General features: G+C 38.0%; 2 protein-coding genes across 2 annotated transcripts; one reads left to right on the plus strand and one right to left on the minus strand.

The window, feature by feature from the left end:
* The first annotated feature begins 111 nt into the window (after positions 1–111).
* psmc1.L (proteasome 26S subunit, ATPase 1 L homeolog) lies at positions 112–10,191 on the plus strand. Its single transcript, NM_001087079.2, is given in 11 exon segments — positions 112–144; positions 1,783–1,836; positions 3,361–3,457; positions 4,703–4,827; positions 5,163–5,348; positions 5,935–6,063; positions 6,408–6,504; positions 6,615–6,804; positions 7,117–7,268; positions 9,083–9,237; positions 9,844–10,191. Coding segments are annotated over 11 exon segments (1,323 nt in total). The 5' UTR covers positions 112–141; the 3' UTR covers positions 9,979–10,191.
* A 70-nt stretch (positions 10,192–10,261) lies between these two features.
* Positions 10,262–16,363, minus strand: LOC108698708 (epithelial cell adhesion molecule). The gene is made up of 9 exons (XM_018230413.2): positions 16,220–16,363; positions 14,893–15,063; positions 13,967–14,213; positions 12,668–12,739; positions 12,187–12,247; positions 11,553–11,654; positions 10,955–11,137; positions 10,651–10,704; positions 10,262–10,353 (listed from the first exon to the last, which is right to left on the minus strand). Exons 1-9 carry the CDS (start codon positions 16,296–16,298, stop codon positions 10,291–10,293), a joined length of 1,032 nt encoding a protein of 343 aa, XP_018085902.1. The 5' UTR covers positions 16,299–16,363; the 3' UTR covers positions 10,262–10,290.
* Positions 16,364–19,506: the final 3,143 nt, after the last annotated feature.

The raw sequence follows: 19,506 nt of genomic DNA on the forward strand, positions 1-19,506 counted from the left end.
CGTGTGCTCACATGTTACAGTCCTACTATTGTCCCCCTAACATGACGCATTTCCGCATTTTAAGGCTGTCAAGTTCATCCCTTCTGTGACGCCGTTTATTGACGTACTTCCGGAGTCTGCGGCCGGCTGAAAGCAGTAGACATGGTGAGTGAGCATCTTTCGTTTATCGGGGCTGGCGAGCTGAAAACAGGCATCAGGGAATGAAGAGCTTGTTTGACCCAGTGCTGTTGTCTAAATAAGAGAAGCATTGGTTACTTTCTGTCCGCTCCTCCGTGACAAAGCGCTAAATACACACAATGACTCCACAGCCGCACAGTGACTTGGCTCATTTTTTTTTTTTTTTACAATACCTCCCTATCAACTAGGAGCTTAATAATTCCTTCCTATGTAATGGTAGTGGTACTGGCACTGAGGCTCTAGTTTCCCTGCTGCCTCTAACGAAAAGTCTGTGTTATTGCTTTACTAGCATTCTCTGTAGTCTCCATTGTAGCTATTATATTTTATCAGGTATAAGTGTGAGTTTAGTAAAATTAAAAAGCAGCACAAATCACAACGTTGCATTCAGAGTATATGAATTAAAGGGGATTTATTGGTCTATATGTTTCCAGTGCCTATATAAGAAAAATATATTTAGAGAGAAAGAAGGAAACACTCATTGAGACTTCATACAAAGAAGAAGAAAACATGCTCTTCCTGTGGTTTGTCCCTGAGAAAGAGCACCATCTGTGCTCGAAACGCTGGATTTTTTGTAATAATATCTTTGTATTAAGTCCCAGTGAGTGCGGTACTTTATTTTATTTGACCAGCACCCGGGCAGTGAACTACATTTTTGCAGATTTGCACCTATATAGAAAGACAGATATAAATATATATAAATATATTGCAGTATGGAATGAAAACAGTTTAAATATATATTCGCATTATGAGAACAAATGAGCATTTCACACTAAGCATTAAGCAGGCAAATGTCTAGTTCTTTTCAGGCACCAGCCCTGCTCAGTTTAAGCCAGTGTAACACTATATTGGCTTATTACAGCAGAATATAGGTTAAATTCCATACCCCGGAGACCCAGAGATGGGCCACTAATATGTTGGGGGGGATATGGGAACTCTATCAGTGCATTTTACTCAGAAACCAAGGCAACATTTCCTAAACAAATAATTACATATGTATGAAACAGGCAACAGGTTGTGATAGTGGAGTATAATTATCACAAGTATATATTACAATTACAGCAGCAGTGGGTTACTTGCAATAATTTGGGTTGTAGCAGACAAACCGTATCCCTTTTAACATGTTAAGTTCAGGAGCTACAGGAAATGTTCTCAGGCAGGCTGCAGTACTATTCAGAAGAGTTATAGCCTAGTTGCTTGCTAAGTATCTTGTGCTCCTAAAGTACCTCAACTTGGGATCAAGGTCCTGAAACAGGCAATAACACATTCACTAAGTCTTGATTTAGGATTTACTAAAACCCTTTTTCTCAGGCCTCTCCTTCTGACCCCTTCATCATTGTGGCTCTTGAGGTGTTCAGTATTATGTAAAGTTCATTTTATACATATACTGTACTCTTCAATGAACTAACATAGAGTCCAAACTATGTAGGGATGGCTATGCACCACAGCCTTACATTATTTTATTTTTTCGTTTATCTGACCTATTAAGGATCAAGCAAAATAAATGAAGCAGCCTTATATATATATATATGTGGTGGAACCATGTTTAAATGAAAGTGTGGGTTCTTATTTAACGTAAGTGTATGATGTTATTTCCTTTTCTTTCAGGGTCAGAGTCAGAGTGGTGGACATGGCCCAGGAGGTGGTAAAAAAGATGACAAGGTAAGTGGCCTCCTGCAAGTATTCATTTTTATTATAGTGACTGTTATAGTCACTGTATGGACTCCCTCAGTGAAAGAACCCATTTGACAAAGTAAGGGATTTTTTAAAACCTGCAGTTTTTTTTTCAAAAAACTATATATGTAGTTTGATTAAACGTGATTGATTAAACCCCTTTAAAGGCAGCTGTTATAATTGATACAATAGTTGCTAATATTCTACAGTTGCTTATGAGAAATGTATCAATTAATGTAGCAAATCATAACAGTTCAGAATCTGCGCCTGGATTGTGCCAGATTGATACACAAGAAACTGAAACAGTAAACTTCGATTTAAGCTATTGAAAAAAAGTCTTTATTTCTACTGAACAATTTGAAAACAACTGAACTGTTTGAAAAGTGAACAACCACTTTAAGTAGAAATACAGATGTCAAGTCAGATGTTATTAAAGGGGAGGTTCACCTTTAAGTTAACGTTTATTATGTTATAGAACGGCCAATTCTAAGCAAATTTTCAATTGGTTTTCATTATTTTTTTTAGCTTTCAAATGGGTGTCGCTGACTCTCTTCTAAAAACATGCTCTGTAAGGCTACAAATGTATTGTTATTGTTACTTTTTACTGATTCTTCCATTCAGACCCTCTCCTATTCATATTCCAGTCTATTATTCAAATCAAAGCATGGTTGCTAGGGTAATTTGGACCCTAGTTACCAAATTGAAGAGCTGCTGAATAAAAAGCTAAATAACTCAAAAATCTTCAATAATAAAAAATGAAAACAAATTGCAAATTTTCTTACAATATCACTCTCTATGTTATACTAAAAGTTATCTCAAAGGTGAACAACCCCTTTAATGAGTCTCTGTAAACTTATAGGATGAATCTTAAATTAAGATACGCACCAAGAATTATAATATTTGATAGTGCTGGACAAACCAATATAACCGTTAAATGTAATTCAAATATTTTACTTTATGTAGAAGTAATTAGGAATGCTCTACCTTCATTAAGACCAATATTGGTTTCAGGTGCTAAACTGGGAGACCCTTGTCTTCTTTTTGGGTCAATTGCAATATCCAAAGAAAGAAATCCAGTAGCACACTTTAATTGTTGCAAAATCCATGGTGAATTTATTTAGCCCAGGGCAACGTTTCGGGTCTCACTGGACCCTTTATCAGGCCTGATTATCAAGGCTTGATAAAGGGTCCAGTGAGACCCAAAACGTTGCCCTTGTCTGTTCATATATGGGCTAAATAAATTCACCACGGATTTTGCAACAATTACAGTGTGCTACTGGATTTCTTTCTTTGGATATTTTACTTTATGGTGATGCTGGCCCTTAAACAAGTAAAGTCTATTAAATAGACTATTTTATGTGTTCGACAATAAGTCTATTTTGACTAAAAGATATGTTATATTATCCATCCATCCAGAACTGCTCAATGCTGCTAAATTTATGATATTACTATGTTCCCAATTTGTTCTCCAAAACTAGTGCTAAAACTGTTTTGCAATTTTGCACCTGAAAGGATAAGAAGAAGAAATATGAACCACCTGTACCAACTAGAGTGGGCAAGAAGAAAAAGAAAACAAAGGGGCCAGATGCTGCCAGTAAACTTCCTCTTGGTAAGTGGAAGTATGTCGATAATTCAGTACAAATTTGCTTAGTTCCTGCAGAATTCAGTTTTGTTTTAATATGTATACAAAATCATAAACTATAAGGGTAATGGCACATGATGCAGTTTTCTCACATATGGGCGGAATTTAACCGGAAAATGCTCATGTGCATTTTCAATGACATGCATAAGCCAACACCATATTGTAGCTCAATGCTGTTCAACTTCTGTAGTATTGGGGTCCAGAATGGAGTATAGGGCAGGCAGAATATGGCACACACACAGGGAGCACAGGGAAGGCAGAGTATGGCTCACACATACAGAGTATAGGGCAGGTACAGTATGGCACACACAGGGAACATAGGGTAGGCAGAATATGGCACACACAGGCAGCATAGGGCAGGCAGAGTATGGCACACACAGGCAGCATAGGGCAGGCAGAGTATGGCACACAGTGAGTATAGGGCAGACAGAGTATGGCACACGCAGGCAGAGTATGGCACACACCGAGCATAGGGCAGGCAGAGTATGGCACAGACGGGGAGCATAGGGCAGGCAGAGTATGGCTCACATACAAAACATAGGGCAGGCAGAGTATGGCACACACAGAGCATATTGTAAACAGAGTATGGCGCACACACAGAGCATATTGTAAGCAGAGTATGGCACACACTAGCGCAGTAGGGAAGGCAGGAGCCAGTTATTCTCAGTACATGTATACAAGCTGACACAAGGTATGCAGTCACAGCAGCCAAACTTTAATGTGGGGGCCGTGGGCTGCCAGTTGGAAAGCACTGTTGTAAATAATAAAATTATATTTTCCTAGTTGAATAAATGTGCAGTGCTTGTAACTGGATGAGATATAGCAAATTATCAGTAATAATATGTTTCATTACACCGTAAATGGCTTTGTTACATTAGTAATCCTGTGATGAGTCTGCAGGAATAAACCTGTTTTACAATTTAGGAGGCATCATGTCTCTGTACCCTGTAGAATACTGATATGAGTGTATGTTTGAGGGTGGGTGCAGGTTTCTGCCCCAGCACTTTCCCTAGATGTGTATTTATAGTTATATGGAATAAAAAAAAACTTCACGCTGTGCAAATTAAGAGTGTAGCTAACAAATTTGTGTAAATGTTAAAATAAAACAAACATTTGAAATCTGCCGATCAGAATCCACTTTTGTCTTCAGTTGATTTAGTAATTGGTGAATTCAGCAGAACATTTTGCTCATATGTAATGGCTTTCTTACAGTAACACCACATACACAGTGTAGGCTGAAGTTACTGAAGTTGGAGAGGATTAAAGATTATCTTCTAATGGAAGAAGAATTCATCAGAAACCAAGAACAAATGAAGCCTCTTGAGGAGAAGCAGGAGGTAAGTGCTTCATGATATCAGTTCTTATGTTGGTATAATAGGTGGCAAATTGCAAGGAATGTTAATGTTTAGCACCTTCTTGCATCCCTTTCCAATGGGTCAGTTATACACTGTAACAATTACTAAATAGATCACTATTCCATAAAGGTCAACAAGTCTCGGGTAGGCAGGGGCCATAAAGATCATTTGGAAGGTAACATCCAGCCCAAGAACCCCTGTTGGACAACCCGTGTATAGATTTTTCTTAAAATATAAGATGAGCAGAATGTGCTGTAATAATATGGCTGTTTTGTACCTCACTAAATAATGATCTTTTTTTCTCATATGGTTTGCAGGAGGAACGATCAAAAGTAGATGATCTGAGAGGAACTCCCATGTCAGTTGGTACTCTTGAGGAGATAATTGATGATAACCATGCCATTGTATCTACTTCAGTGGGATCTGAGCATTATGTCAGTATTCTCTCCTTTGTGGATAAGGACCTGCTTGAACCAGGATGTTCCGTTTTATTAAACCACAAAGTAAGTTGATTTCATGTTAAGGTGGCAAGTATATAAGTATTTGTATGTAAAAGCCTTTCCTTAAAAACTAAGCTACGATTGCCTTTAGTTATCTTATGCCAAGAAAACATAATTCTGCATTGGATTGGCTTTGCCTTCTGTTTCCTCATGACTACAAGAAGTTATACCCCTACTACCGCACTAAAGATATTATTTTGAGCTTGGGTCCCCTAGTAAGATTCAGGCTTGGATGTATCTGTTTGCTCCAGACTACAAATGTTACCTTAGCACTGTAACTGGCTTTGTTTTGTGTTGGCTGAATGCACAGGTGTCTGGGCTACTGGTCCTAATAGCTGCTCTTAAAGCAGTTTTTTATTTCATATGTTGTGTATATATGGCGTTCATCCTGCTGTATTTAACCTTTTGTATCATTCTTGACAAGACTGTAGGTTATCAGTCTCATGTTATCCATTCATAAAGAAGCTGTATACTCCATTGTGTACAGACTTTGGAAAGGATTTTAACCATTTCCCAAAAACATTATTTTATGATTCTTGGTAATGGTTACAGGTTGCAGTCCAGTTTATTCATTCTGGTCTCTATTCAGGTGCATGCCGTGATTGGGGTACTCATGGATGACACAGATCCATTAGTAACCGTGATGAAAGTGGAAAAAGCTCCTCAGGAGACCTACGCAGATATTGGAGGGCTTGACAACCAAATTCAAGAAATCAAGGTGCAGCATTGTTACTCTTTCAATAGAAGCATTTGGGATTTTGTCTTGTTTACTGTACTATTGTTGCTAACTTTATGCTCAAAATAGAACATATTTGTCTGTCTGAAAAAACGTTTCGTACAACTTTATCTTTGTGTCTATGGCCAGCTTTAACCTCTTATGTATTTTATAGAGGTTTCTGTAGCGACATTTCTTTGATTACAATCCCTTTAAATTTAGGGATAGTTATTTTTATTTGGTTATTATAATAACAATGGGAAGAGAGTGATTGTGCGCTTATTCTATGGATATAATAAACTTGTTGCTTTTAAGCCATTGTCTGCACTTTGTAATTTATCTTAAAGGAATCTGTGGAACTTCCCCTAACTCACCCAGAATATTATGAGGAGATGGGCATAAAACCTCCAAAAGGAGTCATTCTGTATGGAGCACCTGGCACAGGTACAGTGTTTATAGGATACTGTGTGTATGTACAGACTAATGCTTTGCTGATTTGTAATTACAGAGTCATTTGTCCAAGAGATTTCAAGTTCGTTTCTGTTACCTTACAGGTAAAACATTGTTGGCCAAAGCAGTTGCAAATCAGACCTCTGCCACATTTCTCAGAGTTGTGGGCTCAGAACTTATTCAGAAATACCTAGGAGATGGCCCCAAACTTGTCCGAGAGCTGTTCAGAGTAGCTGAGGAACATGCGCCCTCCATTGTGTTTATTGATGAGATTGATGCAATTGGTACAAAGAGGTAGTTATAAAGTTTATTTTTTACTTATGTCAACCTTTAATTGTGCCTCTGCAACATAGTGATTTGATATATTTAAAAAAATATATATTTTAAGCAGGGTGACTGCAAGGGCCTTATACTTTATAACAGGGTTTATTTATGTAATTTTGTGATCCTTTTCTAGTCCATTTAATGCCTAAAATAAATACATAGAAATATTTATTATTCACGTAAAAGTATATTATGTAACTTTTTATGTAAAAGATTTTATAGCATATTTATTCCAAATCAAGTGGCATTGCTTTATGGATTTTTTTTGTCCGTTTCATACAGATATGATTCCAATTCTGGTGGGGAGCGAGAAATCCAGAGAACAATGTTAGAGCTTCTCAATCAGTTGGATGGGTTTGATTCACGGGGAGATGTCAAAGTCATTATGGCAACAAATAGGATAGAAACACTGGACCCAGCACTGATCAGACCAGGTATTAATGACGCTTTCACTGTGCCCACTTTTCTTACCAGAATTAGTGGATTGCAATTGCATGCAATTAAGCAAATACCAATCATACATTAGGTTGTCCTGCATGATAAGCACCAGGATATTTGTCCTGTCAACAGAATGAAGATTACACTGTTAAAAAATGTAAATACCCTATTTATTATAAACGTGTGCACTACCAGTTTGGGAGGGGGGATATTATGATTAAAAGCACATTAAGCACTGCACACAAATGTTGTGTAAAAGTTATATAGAGCTTTATAGCCACCTCCATTGTTGCTATCTTGAATATTTTTGTTTTGTTTCTTCTTACAGCACCCTTAGCTTCTCTTCAGAAAGAGGAGTATGTGTATATTTATCTACCACTTCTTTTGTACTTTGCTCTGTAACCCAATAATTCTAGAAGGGGACCACAGAATTAAACTTTTCCACTGAATTTCTGCAGGCATGTAGAAAAGAACAGACTTACTAATATGTCTTCCCTCTTGGTATGAGTGTGTCCACCTGCCCATCCGCTCTGGAAATCCCATTAAAACAATTGAAATGCGCACTTAATGTACAATGTTAAATGTATTTAAAGCTGCTCAAGATTACATTAGCTTTTATTAGGTAACATTTTATATTTGAATATATTCCATTTTATGATGCACTTCTTCATATAATCTTTAAAGGGGTTCTTCACCCAAAAAAATATTTTGCCTAATTTAAGAAAATCGAAGCCACTAGCGAACATTGATTATGCATATCAATTCACTTCACTTATTGCTTTGACCCCTGAAACAAGGTTGGAAACCAGCTTATTGAATAACCAGTTTTGATTCCTTTTACATTGTTTAAAGGACAAGGCAACCATATACTTCTGAGTGTCCCTACCCGATAGTCCCCCCCCCTGTTGTTCTTAGTCGCTTACCGTAATTATTTTTCCGCAGCCCATCCTTCATTTACTGCCATATAAAAAACTTCACTGCTAGTGTAATTTACTGCGCCATCACTCTTTCCTCACGGTCGCCAGTATGGTATATGTGCTGTTTGTACACATGTGCCACTATGACTTGTCCCCGCAGCGTCATTCAGTCCTGTATTTGCTTTCTGACAAACCGAGCCTTGCTATGAAAGCCAGATTCTGGATTGGTAAGCCTGATCTAGCCTCTGCACATGCTCCGGTTTCCTGAGCGAGTTCATTGCGCAGAATCGCAGTCTTGTTTATGGGAAGTTGCGATGTGACAACTCTGCCCTATTTTTGGATGGATTGTGGTACTGCTAGGAAACGGATATGATTTGAGCCGAATTCCAGAGTGCTGCAAAGCGTATTACAGTAATTAATTTCATATAAGATGACATGTTTACTGGGCTTTCCTTGTCCTTTAAGAGTCGGACCCAGACTGAAGAAAGGATAACCAAATAGTGATTTTTGCAAATAATTGAAAATTTATAGTCCTTGCATAAAGAAAAGTTGCCTAGAATTGCATTTTTTAGTTGACAAAATACATGTAGTAATTTCCATATTTACATTCTCATCCAGCAGTAAATGTGTATGCCACATACAATATATTACCATAAAAGCTATATATGTGCAATTGTAAGTTTTGAGCAAGGCCCTGTTTACCTAGCATTTGTCAATTATTTGTATGTAATCTGTGTGTTTGATGTCTATTCTTTTATTGTACAGCACTGCAGAATATGGTGGTGCTGTATGAATATGTTCAGAAATTTCAAAACTGCATGCTTTTGTTCATTTTAAGGTAAGTGACTAAAGAAAATTAAAATGCTAACAATTTTATTTATTTTATAATTCAGGCAGAATCGATAGGAAGATTGAGTTCCCATTGCCTGATGAGAAGACAAAGAAAAGAATTTTCCAAATTCATACCAGCCGAATGACATTAGCTACTGATGTCACATTGGATGATTTGATTTTGGCAAAAGATGACCTCTCTGGAGCAGATATAAAGGTAAAAGTTCCCCAAACATTAGGAGGCCAATTTACTAAATTTCGAGATCAAGAAATAAAATCGCCAACATTTGCGCACCTTCTTTTTCTAGCTTCTGTAATAAAAAATAGGACTGAATATTCCCACGCACGTTTTCTAACAGAAAGTCAAATACCAGCAAGAATCATTTTTAGTTCATTTTTGAAGAGGTTAAAAACTTGAATGTTTCAATGAACTGGGAAAATAAAGTTGTTAGAGACAATTCCCATTGACTTCTGTTGAACCTCCCTTACTTTTACTTGCCAAGTTATTTCTAACAACCTTTTGCTGTTTTTTTCATTAATCAATGCAGACTATTTGTGGTTCCAAAGAATATTCTCAAACACAAATTTGTTCTGGGGGGGGCGCTGTGTTTTTTCTTAAAACGTGAACAAAAAGCAAACTCGAATTCTCCTTTTACTGCTCCTGCTGTTGGCATATTGCAAGCTTATGTATGTAGATCAGTGACATGACCTGTAGATCAGTGACATTACCAGGTTTATATTATGTGTCTTCACTTTTTCTTGAATCAATTAAAATATGGTTTCCACTTTCTTTAATTGACAATAAACCCATGTTTTTTTGCAGGCCATTTGCACTGAAGCTGGTCTGATGGCATTAAGAGAGCGTAGAATGAAAGTCACCAATGAAGACTTCAAGAAATCAAAAGAGAATGTCCTCTATAAAAAGCAAGAGGGCACCCCAGAGGGGCTGTATCTTTAGCGGGTTTTCCTTTATTTACATCCCTCTCCCCCTGTTACAAAATGGAAAGTATGTGGGTTTGTGTACATTGAGAAGAAGGATGATATGTTTCCTTTAGAATACTCAGTGGCCAAGATTCGTTATGCCTTGTGTAAGATCTCAGTCTGTATTGGCCTAAGTGGCTTCAGGCAGCTGTTAAATATGTGCATTTTCAAAATAAAAATGCTTCTTTAACTGCTTAGTGGGTTTTTTTTTCTGTTAGCTTCATGCTCATACTGGGACACAAAAAAAAAAAACAAGAATGGAAAATGTAAAAATATCCTGTTTTATTTTTTAATAATAATAGTAACGCAGACTTTCCCGCTGGGCCAGATTATAGTCTTCCAACTCCTGTCCCTGGGTGGAGGAAAACCAATAAAACCATTAGAGCAGCATTCATTAGCTTTGCATTATATCTAAGCTTTGCTTTAACTTATCACGAGCTGTATTGTGTGATGTATTAAATCACTTATTTATGACAGACTAGGTGAAGACACACACTGTTGTAAAGTTGGTTAAAAGGGACAAATCTGTAGAAAGTTGTCCTGGTAGAGTGAAAAGAAATTATGTATTCATACTTCGAGAAAACGCCAAATTCCTCTTACTTCTTTGTGGTACATTTTGCTATTGTTTTTCTAAAATCAAATGGCTCACCTCAATCACTTCAAACTGCACACGTTCTTGTTGTGCCCTTCTCTGGACAACGACCTGCGTGGCAAAGACAAATGGAGTTTGAACATGCATTTTAATGAATGGTGGCATGTATAGTGGCCTTAAGGTGCAAACTGAAGACTGATAAGTGTAGAGTGCAAGTTTAGTGACATCAGTTATCCCTAGACTTTTATGCAAATGTGATAATATAAGTAATTGCTGGTTACAGTAGGGTTGAGGTTGACCTTGCCCTTTATTAAGGCACATTGAATGCCTCTGTTCTGCACCCTCCCCAAGTATTACTTACAAAAACTGCTATTCCTGTAAGAATTGCCAGGGCAATGATTATGATAATTGCAGCAAATCCAGGAGATATGGTCTTCATATTAATACGGGGAGGTTCATTGTCAAAGAACAGAACCCGAATTGAATCTCTGTCCACTTCAATGTTACGACCATCCAGTGGCAAAGTAAATTTATTCTGTTTCAGCTGTTGGCAGAGATAAAGTAATGTAAAAAGAATTAATAGCCGCAAAGACGTCCGTCACTGTGATTTATGGTATAATGGAAAGCAGAGGGGAACAAAGCACAGATTAAAGGTTGGTCAAGCATGTGTTTTCCTTAGTGGTTCAGCCACATTTAGGCTCATTAGGTGAAAACTATGCTTGGGAGAAAATATGTCAATTCGCGGTTAAGTACAGTAACTTAGTAACATAGTGTACTTGCAGCCCTTCTCTGGCCATGACAGCCCTGCCCTATCTCTATGTTCCAGCATTTGACTAGTGATAACTACTACATACTCTTTACCATTGTGTTTTAGGCTACAGTTTATTCAGGTTTGGAAATTGGCAGCAGGTTGCAGAAGTATCCTAAAACTTAAAGAGGAAAAGAGGTTTCACACTTACATCCCGTTCAATATAGTATGCTACTGTGGCGATGTCAACAGGTTCCTTGGTTCCATTTGGACAGAATAACTTCATAGTAATTTCATATGTCATTTCGTGAATCTTCATTAGTAATATAGCCAGGACAGACAGATAAGAATGATAAATACTTTCGTGTAGAGTGTACAGTTTTGAATACATAGATGTAACAATCAAAGATCAAATCAGGTATGGACTACTCGTTTACATTTCATTCATGACATTAAAAGTGTTCCTATCCATATACCATACTACATCCATTATAACCAAAGTGACCCGGCCAACATTCTCTGTAAAGTAATACACTTTTTTCAGAGTAGCAAACGGGACAAAACTGCTTATCTGAATAAAGTAGTGCTCTTGAAGCATTCGGTTCATTCTTATACAGAAGGTTAGGAGAGGCTCAGAGACCTGTTACAAAACTCCTCATACATATAAAACATTTAAAATTAATGGCTACTCTAGTGATTATTGTAAATGAGGGTGTTGTGTCTGTGTACCAGCAAATCACGGTGACTCTAAACTCCTATTCACAGAAGCTTGTATAAATGCTATGGTCACTATGAAGGTCACGTGTAATGGAAACATACGTATTTTATAAACATGTATAACTCACGTTTATTTGCAAAATCTGTGGTATTTTCATGATGTAGGGGGACACCTTACTGAATAGGATCCTAAAGAAACAAAGAATAAGTAATTTTAAAATATTAACCAACATTTTAAGAGACAGGTTTCCGAAAAATAATTTGCTGTGGGGCCCAGTAATATCTAGTTACACCACTGGTTGGAGTCATGGCAGCTTGTACAATATACTTTCACAGTTATGCCAGTCTCTGACCAGTGCTGAGTTTGTGTCAGTTTTAGGCTGTGCCAATGGAGAGATTTGTAATGCGAAGATGGAGGAATCCAGAAAATGTCTCTGCCCTGCAAAGTGAAAAGGATCTAGTGTAGGAGTGTTGCAGGGACTGGTCAGTGAACATTGCTGCGCTTGCTTTTCTACCTATTGGCAAGAGATTGTTATAATCATGGGCCTGTATACTGAGATGGGCCTGTCTGTGTAGATCAGGTTGCAAGACAAGGATATGGTCACTGACCTGTGCAGCTCCTCTTCTCTTCCCTTCAGAAGTGCAAACTCAGCTTTAAAGATGAAATCTATCTGGATCAGGCTGAGACAAAGGAAAACCTCCATCAATGATCAACCTATACTACATAGCTGACCCATTTAATCATCGTTAGCCTTGTGATAATCTCACTCAATTTAAATAGCATGGGTGACTTTGAGTGCTAATACTATCTGGCACTTCTTGCGACAGAACTCTGACTGAACTGTCTTGTGTGTAAAGCAAAAGCAAAACCATTACTTTGAGCAGAACATTTGTTGGAGTTTATGCAATGAAAAGTGGAACGTTTGCTACAGGTGCAGACACCTATAGTAACCAGCCAGGACGTAGCATTTACTGGTCACCTGTTTAAAAGCAACATCTTATTAGTTGCTATGGGTTACTCCATCTAAGAAAAGCATTTTATTAAATATGAGGGTTTGTTTATAAACATATAATGAAACTGCTTATCAATCAGTGTCCCACTGAGCCCTTTAACAGTTGCAGCGTTTGCTTCTTCAAAAGTTTTGCTCCATATATACTTGCTTTTGGGTGCTAGTAGGCTGCAATACTTTTGCCATCCTATTGCTGTTCCTCTATTCACTTGTTTATAAATGTGTGCCCAAGGCAATGCTACTTGGCCCAGTCCCCACCAATCTCCTGCTTCCCCCCATGCTCTCACTCAAGTCCTGGTCACTCACAAAAGCAGTCACCCATCCACCCCACGCTATAGTGCTGCTTGTTCATTAGTTTGTTCTTCCCCCCTCTAGATGCTCTCACAAACACTCTTCTCTAACTTCTCTCTTTGGAATTGCAGCCTTCCCCCTTGTGCCCAAGGCTGCTGCCTCTGCTACCTACCCCTATTCTCGCCCTGATTAACCTGTACCTGTATATATAGCTATAAACATATTGCCAGCACAACCATTGAGACTTTTAGACAAGTATTCAGTTGGGCCACAAATATTCATCTTTTATAAGAAGCTTCCCAACATGGAACATTTCCTAATTATTACTTGGCTCTTGCATAACATGTACCACTCTAAACTTACATTTGGGGTGATTGGGTTAATAACTGATGGTCGAAGGGTATAACTCAAAAAATGATGCACTATTACAAATGGAAAGATTAAAATAAAAAGATGGGTGAGAGCTACCTTATAATTTGTCTTGGAAAATGTAAACCAGCATGAAATAATAGCCTTGCACTTGCAGAGACAAATTGTTGTGTTTCTGCAATAAACTATACTCTCATGTTTCATAGTCAGGGATTTAAAGCCAGTAATTAGTACTTACTGAACACTGACAAGCTTCTCACACTTGGGGTCATCGCTTGTCTTGTCAGTTACTCTCACACCAGCACTGTCCACGCACCAGCACTGATTTGAGTCTTCATCACATTGCTTGGCCTTGAATGCTCCATTCTCTTCACACTCAGGGTCATATACGTTGTCAACCTCAAGTCTATCCCTTCCTGGGTGGCTTCTTCCATTTCTGCTCTTATGAAGCATCTCAAGGTGCATTAGGCGACATTTTGGAGTCACTGAAAAGTAAGAGATAAGTCCTCGCAGTCAAAAGAAAAGAGACCCCAGATCAATTTGCCAGAGTTTCAACCAATAAGGTTGCTTGGGGGGACTTTAAAGGGGAACTATCACCAAAATAGAAATTTTAATATAAGCTTCAGCATACTGAAACAAGAAGTTTTCTAAATACAATCAAATATTCTGCATTGTTTCTGAAATAATCAAGTTTATCTTCACTATCCCTCTCCCAGCAGTTGGGTGTCAGATATTAATTGACAGTTAGATTTAATATATCTTATGGGGGGCTCCTTTTGCCTAGAAGATGTATTAGAGCTCACTCTATTAAAAACACCAGACATCACATCTCCCTACATGCAGAATTTGTGCAAAAGGCATTTATTTTGTTCGATTTTGTTTGTACTGGAATCAGTGAATGAGCTCTAATATATTATCTGATATGAAAAGGTAGTCACCCCCCTAAAAGATATATTGCATATAACTGTCAATGATTATCTGACACCCAATTGCTGCATGAAGACAGAATGAAGAGAAACAGATGCTGAGAGAGGGACAGTGAAGATAAATTGATTATTTCAGAAACGATGCACATTATTTAATTGATTGTATTTAAAAAGTTTCTTATTTCAGTATGATGAAGCTTATATTCAATTTTAATTTTCCCTGGTCTATGGTACTCACACTGGTTGCAGTTGACAGTCATGTTGTCATATCCGCTATAAACAGCTTCACAGGTCCCACAACGATTCAGATGACAGGTAACATATTCATTGTACTTGCAGGAAGCATCTTCACAAACTTCATCATATTCACAGTTTTCATGAGCCGGAAGGGCATCTGGACATTCATCATCTGAAACATCACAGCACGTGATTACTAAGCACATGATGTTTCCTTAGTTAAACAGTCTAAGATGTCACTAATAGTGTATCCACATATCAGCAGCCGTGGAAGAGAAAGCAGATGTATTTGGTAATTCATATATAGGATCCGTTATCCGGAAACCTGTTATCCAGAAAGTTCCCAATTACGGAAAGGCTGTCTCCCATAGACTCCATTATAATAAAATAATCCAAATTTTTTAAAATAATTTCCTTTTTCTCTGTAATAATAAAACAGTACTTGTACTTGATCCAAACTAAGATATAATTCATCCTTATTAGAAGCAAAACCAGCCTATTGGGTTATTTAATGTTTACATGATTTTCTAGTAATCTTAAAGTGTGAAGATCCAAATTAAGGAAAGACCCGTTATCCGGAAAGCCCCAGCATTCTGGATAATAGGTCCCATACTGTACTATATCTGTACTGCTGGAAGCAAATTAGGAACATTCTCCCTATTGATAAAGCCTAAGCAATCATACAAGGAGACCTCCCCAGCAACCATGAGCAGCAGAATCACTAGTAACAAACTGTAAGTTGTACAGAGCAGAATTTGCCCTCTGTTATGAAATATAAAGATATGAGCACACTATTTATAAGGTAATAACATATAACTAACAACTTCCATACTGCAGATATTCATTTCATATCTTCAGATACATTTTAAAACTTAATATATGTAAAAAACTGAAACAAATGGCAGGGAAAATGTACAAAAATGTAGAACCTTAAAATAACCAATAGTAAGGCTCTTAGAGTTGACAAATCAAAGCTAAGGAAGCATTATTTGCGATATTATTATTTAACCCTCCCCCACCAAATTCTTTTTTAATATATTTATCTTATATTTCTGTGTTTGGACGTCAGTATATAGTGACATCAAAAAGCACCTGCCACAGGTTCTTATAATTTACTGTGTACATGTTTTCCACACACTGTGCTTGCGGCATAGTGGGTGGGTCTGAGCCAATACACCAGCTAACAGCTTAGAGGGAACATTGGCAAAATCACACAAAGGTTTCTAATAAACACGAAGAACAGATACCACCATATCTTTATAATATGGTTTGGGTGTAACCATTGCCTTTTAGTTCTGACTATGGCTTGAGGCATATCCTTTCCATACCTGGAACTGTAGAGACCATTGCGGTGCATCTCAAGATCAGAATCAAAAAGAAGAATCTGTTCAAAAGTTTGTATTCCATGAGAATGTCAGTCTTTGTTACAAGCACACAAAGGCAAAAACTGTGATCCTCTCTCTACTTTTTACATTCTGAGAGCTTCTAAAGGCTCCAAGCTTTTTTTCCGCTTGATTGAAGCCAAGTTTTGCCATTACTGCCTGAGGCCAAACACTGTGAGGATACATATCTTAAGCGAATGGGGCATTACTGGCACTGAACCCTTTGTGCTCTCAAACTCATTAGCAACTTACAGAGGGAACTATTTTCCATGCAGTTTATCTTTACCCTCCAAAACACAGGTTAACTTGCACCAGCAACCAAAGGCTTAAAGCTAAGATTTAAGGCTATCTTCACTCTTGCAGAACAACTTTCATCAACCTCTTAATGCACAGACCTCTTGGAGAATAAATATGAACCACTATGTACCCATAATTAAAGGGGATCTATTGTGAAAATTTTATTTAAATAGAAGCTTCATCTCGCTGAAATAAGAAGCTTTCTAAATACAGTCAATTAAAGAAAGTCGAGTTTATGAAATAATCAAGTGACTCTTCACTCACCATTTGAACAACCAGTCTCTCTTCATGCAGTAGGTGTAGTCAGTTTTTGATTGAAAGTTTAGTTAAATATATGCTTGGGGGGGGGGAGTTGCACCCTTTGCCTAGAAGATTTATTGGACCTCACTCACTGGTGGAAATCCTGTTTCTCTGCATGCAGGCTGTCTGACAGAGACAGTGTTTGAGTTAGCTCTAAAAGCATCTGCTAAGAAAGTACCCCTAAAAGACATATTAGACCTACCTGTCAATCAAAATCGGACCCAGATCGCAGCATTGAAAAGAGCATGAAAAGTGACAGGTTGTGGAGAGTGAGAATACAAACTTGATTATTTCTTAAACGGTACACAATTTTTATTGGTTAAAACTTATTTCCGTGAGATGAATCTTATATTACATTTTCATTTAAAGCTCAATTATGTCAACAATAACACAGTAGTCATAACATGCTCACTTGTCACCCTATCAGGTTACCTTCCCAGTATAAAGAATAGAAATCCCAATGTCAGAATGAACCTGTCTGTATGCGCAAGAGGTTTTTAGTTCACATACAAAAAAGCAGGTTTCCAGGGCTCCCAGGTGTCAACTGATATGCCTGTTGTATTACTTGGTTACACAACTAATGTATATGAACTGCTGGTAGGTTCCAGATTCAGTTAATCTATGCACACCACCATTACACTCTATCTAAAGGCTCTTGCGAATTTCCTCCTGCTGAAAAACCATCTGTGTTAGTTTCCATGTATAGTACTGAAGGCATGATATAGGGTATGAAAACTAAGTTTGATCATTTAAAATAGTTTACTATGAATTAGCCATTGTGGAAGAATTCTTAACCTGCAATTAAATGGATTGGAAAAGGCTGGATTGTGGGCTAGCAAATAAATTAGAACCCTGGATCAGCAAACTGTTAATACATTATATTTTAGACAGGATTTTTAGAGAGGATTTAACCGCTTTAAAGAATATTTTACAGGTATCTGCAAATACTATCCTGCAACTGCTAGAATGTAACAAACATTATCCACAGCCACCTGCTCACATTTCTAACTCCACTGTGGAGAATCTTTGGGACCTATCCACATGTCAAACAGTGTTGCCACTACTTTGGACCACCTACTGGGCAGCCCCCCTTGAGGTGGCATTCAAGAAAGCTATGCAGTGGTTTACAATAATTGTATACCCGTAAGGCAAGTTGAGAACCATGACACAGGAAGAAGCACTGTAAGAAGCTTTTTAACTGGAAATTCAGCTCTTTTAATGTAGTGGAGAAGAACATACCCAGAAGTGTTGCGTTTTAGAAAGTATGTACTATTTCCCCAATTTACAATCTTTTAATTCTATGGCAAATAACTCTCTGTAGATCACTAGCCATTGGTGTTAATGGCCAATTCTTGGATTATTGGTCACATGAGCATTTACCACCAATCATTTATACAAAGCTCCCAAACAACTGGACAGCAGGAAGTAAAGAGGAGCGGTGCTCCTCAACTGCAGGAACTGCTGTGCATTGGCAGATACATTTTTAACATGCCCAAACCAACCAATATCCATAGTATGAGGATCTCAGACAGGATCGACAGGTCACCATACTTTAACATATTATTGGTACATGTACAGCAAATCTATGTCCCACTTTACAACCTCAGTAAAAACTTATGATTTCAGTAATGTTTAGCCATTTTTAGCTGTTAAGCAAAGCATAGCATACAAAACCCTTCTTCTAATGTTTGTAGGAGTCTACCTTTTCGATCACTAAAACATTACCCTAGTCCTGTGCCTACTGACTATGCCTTACCTTGTGCACTTTTTCATCTACAATTTGTGCCTGTATGTTAGCATCCCATCCACTTAGACAGTAAGCTCTACAGGGTACGGACCTCCTTCCCACTATGGGGAAAATTCACTAAAGCGCGAAGCTGCTAACACTAGCACAAATTCGCCAGCGTGACGTCATTTCGTTACTTTGCCGATTAACTAACGGGCGATGGTGTAAATTCGCTAGCGAAGTGGACCTACTCTAGCGCTACTTCGCAACCTTACGCCAGGCGAAGTTGCGCTAATGGGACGTAACTACGATAATTCACTAACTTGCGCATTTTACTGAATGTTACCTCTTGCGTCAGACTTGCCTTCACCACCTCAGACCAGTCGAAGTGCAATAGAGTAAAGTCCCAAAAAATGCTGGCGTCTTTTCCTTTTTTTAAGGGTGATAGGCTGAAAAAGATTGTAAATTTTTTTGGGGGTACCCTCTTTCCCCCCTACATTTCCTAACATATGACACATAAACTATACAGTGGGCACATGTATAGGGCAAAATAACAACTCTATTTTATTTTATGAAGCTTTCCCAGGCTGGTCTAGTGTAATGTATTTGCCGCTACATATATGTCCATTGTACTTTAACTTGGCGCCGTATGCAAATTAGGCATCGATAGCGTAACTGTGCTTTCCTTGACGAATTAGCGCTAGCGCAACTACCTTTCGCCTTCTTGAGCGCAACTTCGGATTTTAGTGAATTAGCGGCGCCCTGGTGAAACTTCGCCTGGCGAAGTGTGGCGAAGCCTGCGCTAGCGAAACTCCGCAGGTTAGTGAATTTGTCCCTATGTCTCTTACCACATATCACTAAAGTTCTTTGTCATAATATGATTTCTGTGTATATTTATGTGAAGTGTCTT

The sequence above is a fragment of the Xenopus laevis genome, chromosome 8L (genome assembly GCF_017654675.1).
Source record: "Xenopus laevis strain J_2021 chromosome 8L, Xenopus_laevis_v10.1, whole genome shotgun sequence".
NCBI lineage: Eukaryota > Metazoa > Chordata > Amphibia > Anura > Pipidae > Xenopus > Xenopus laevis.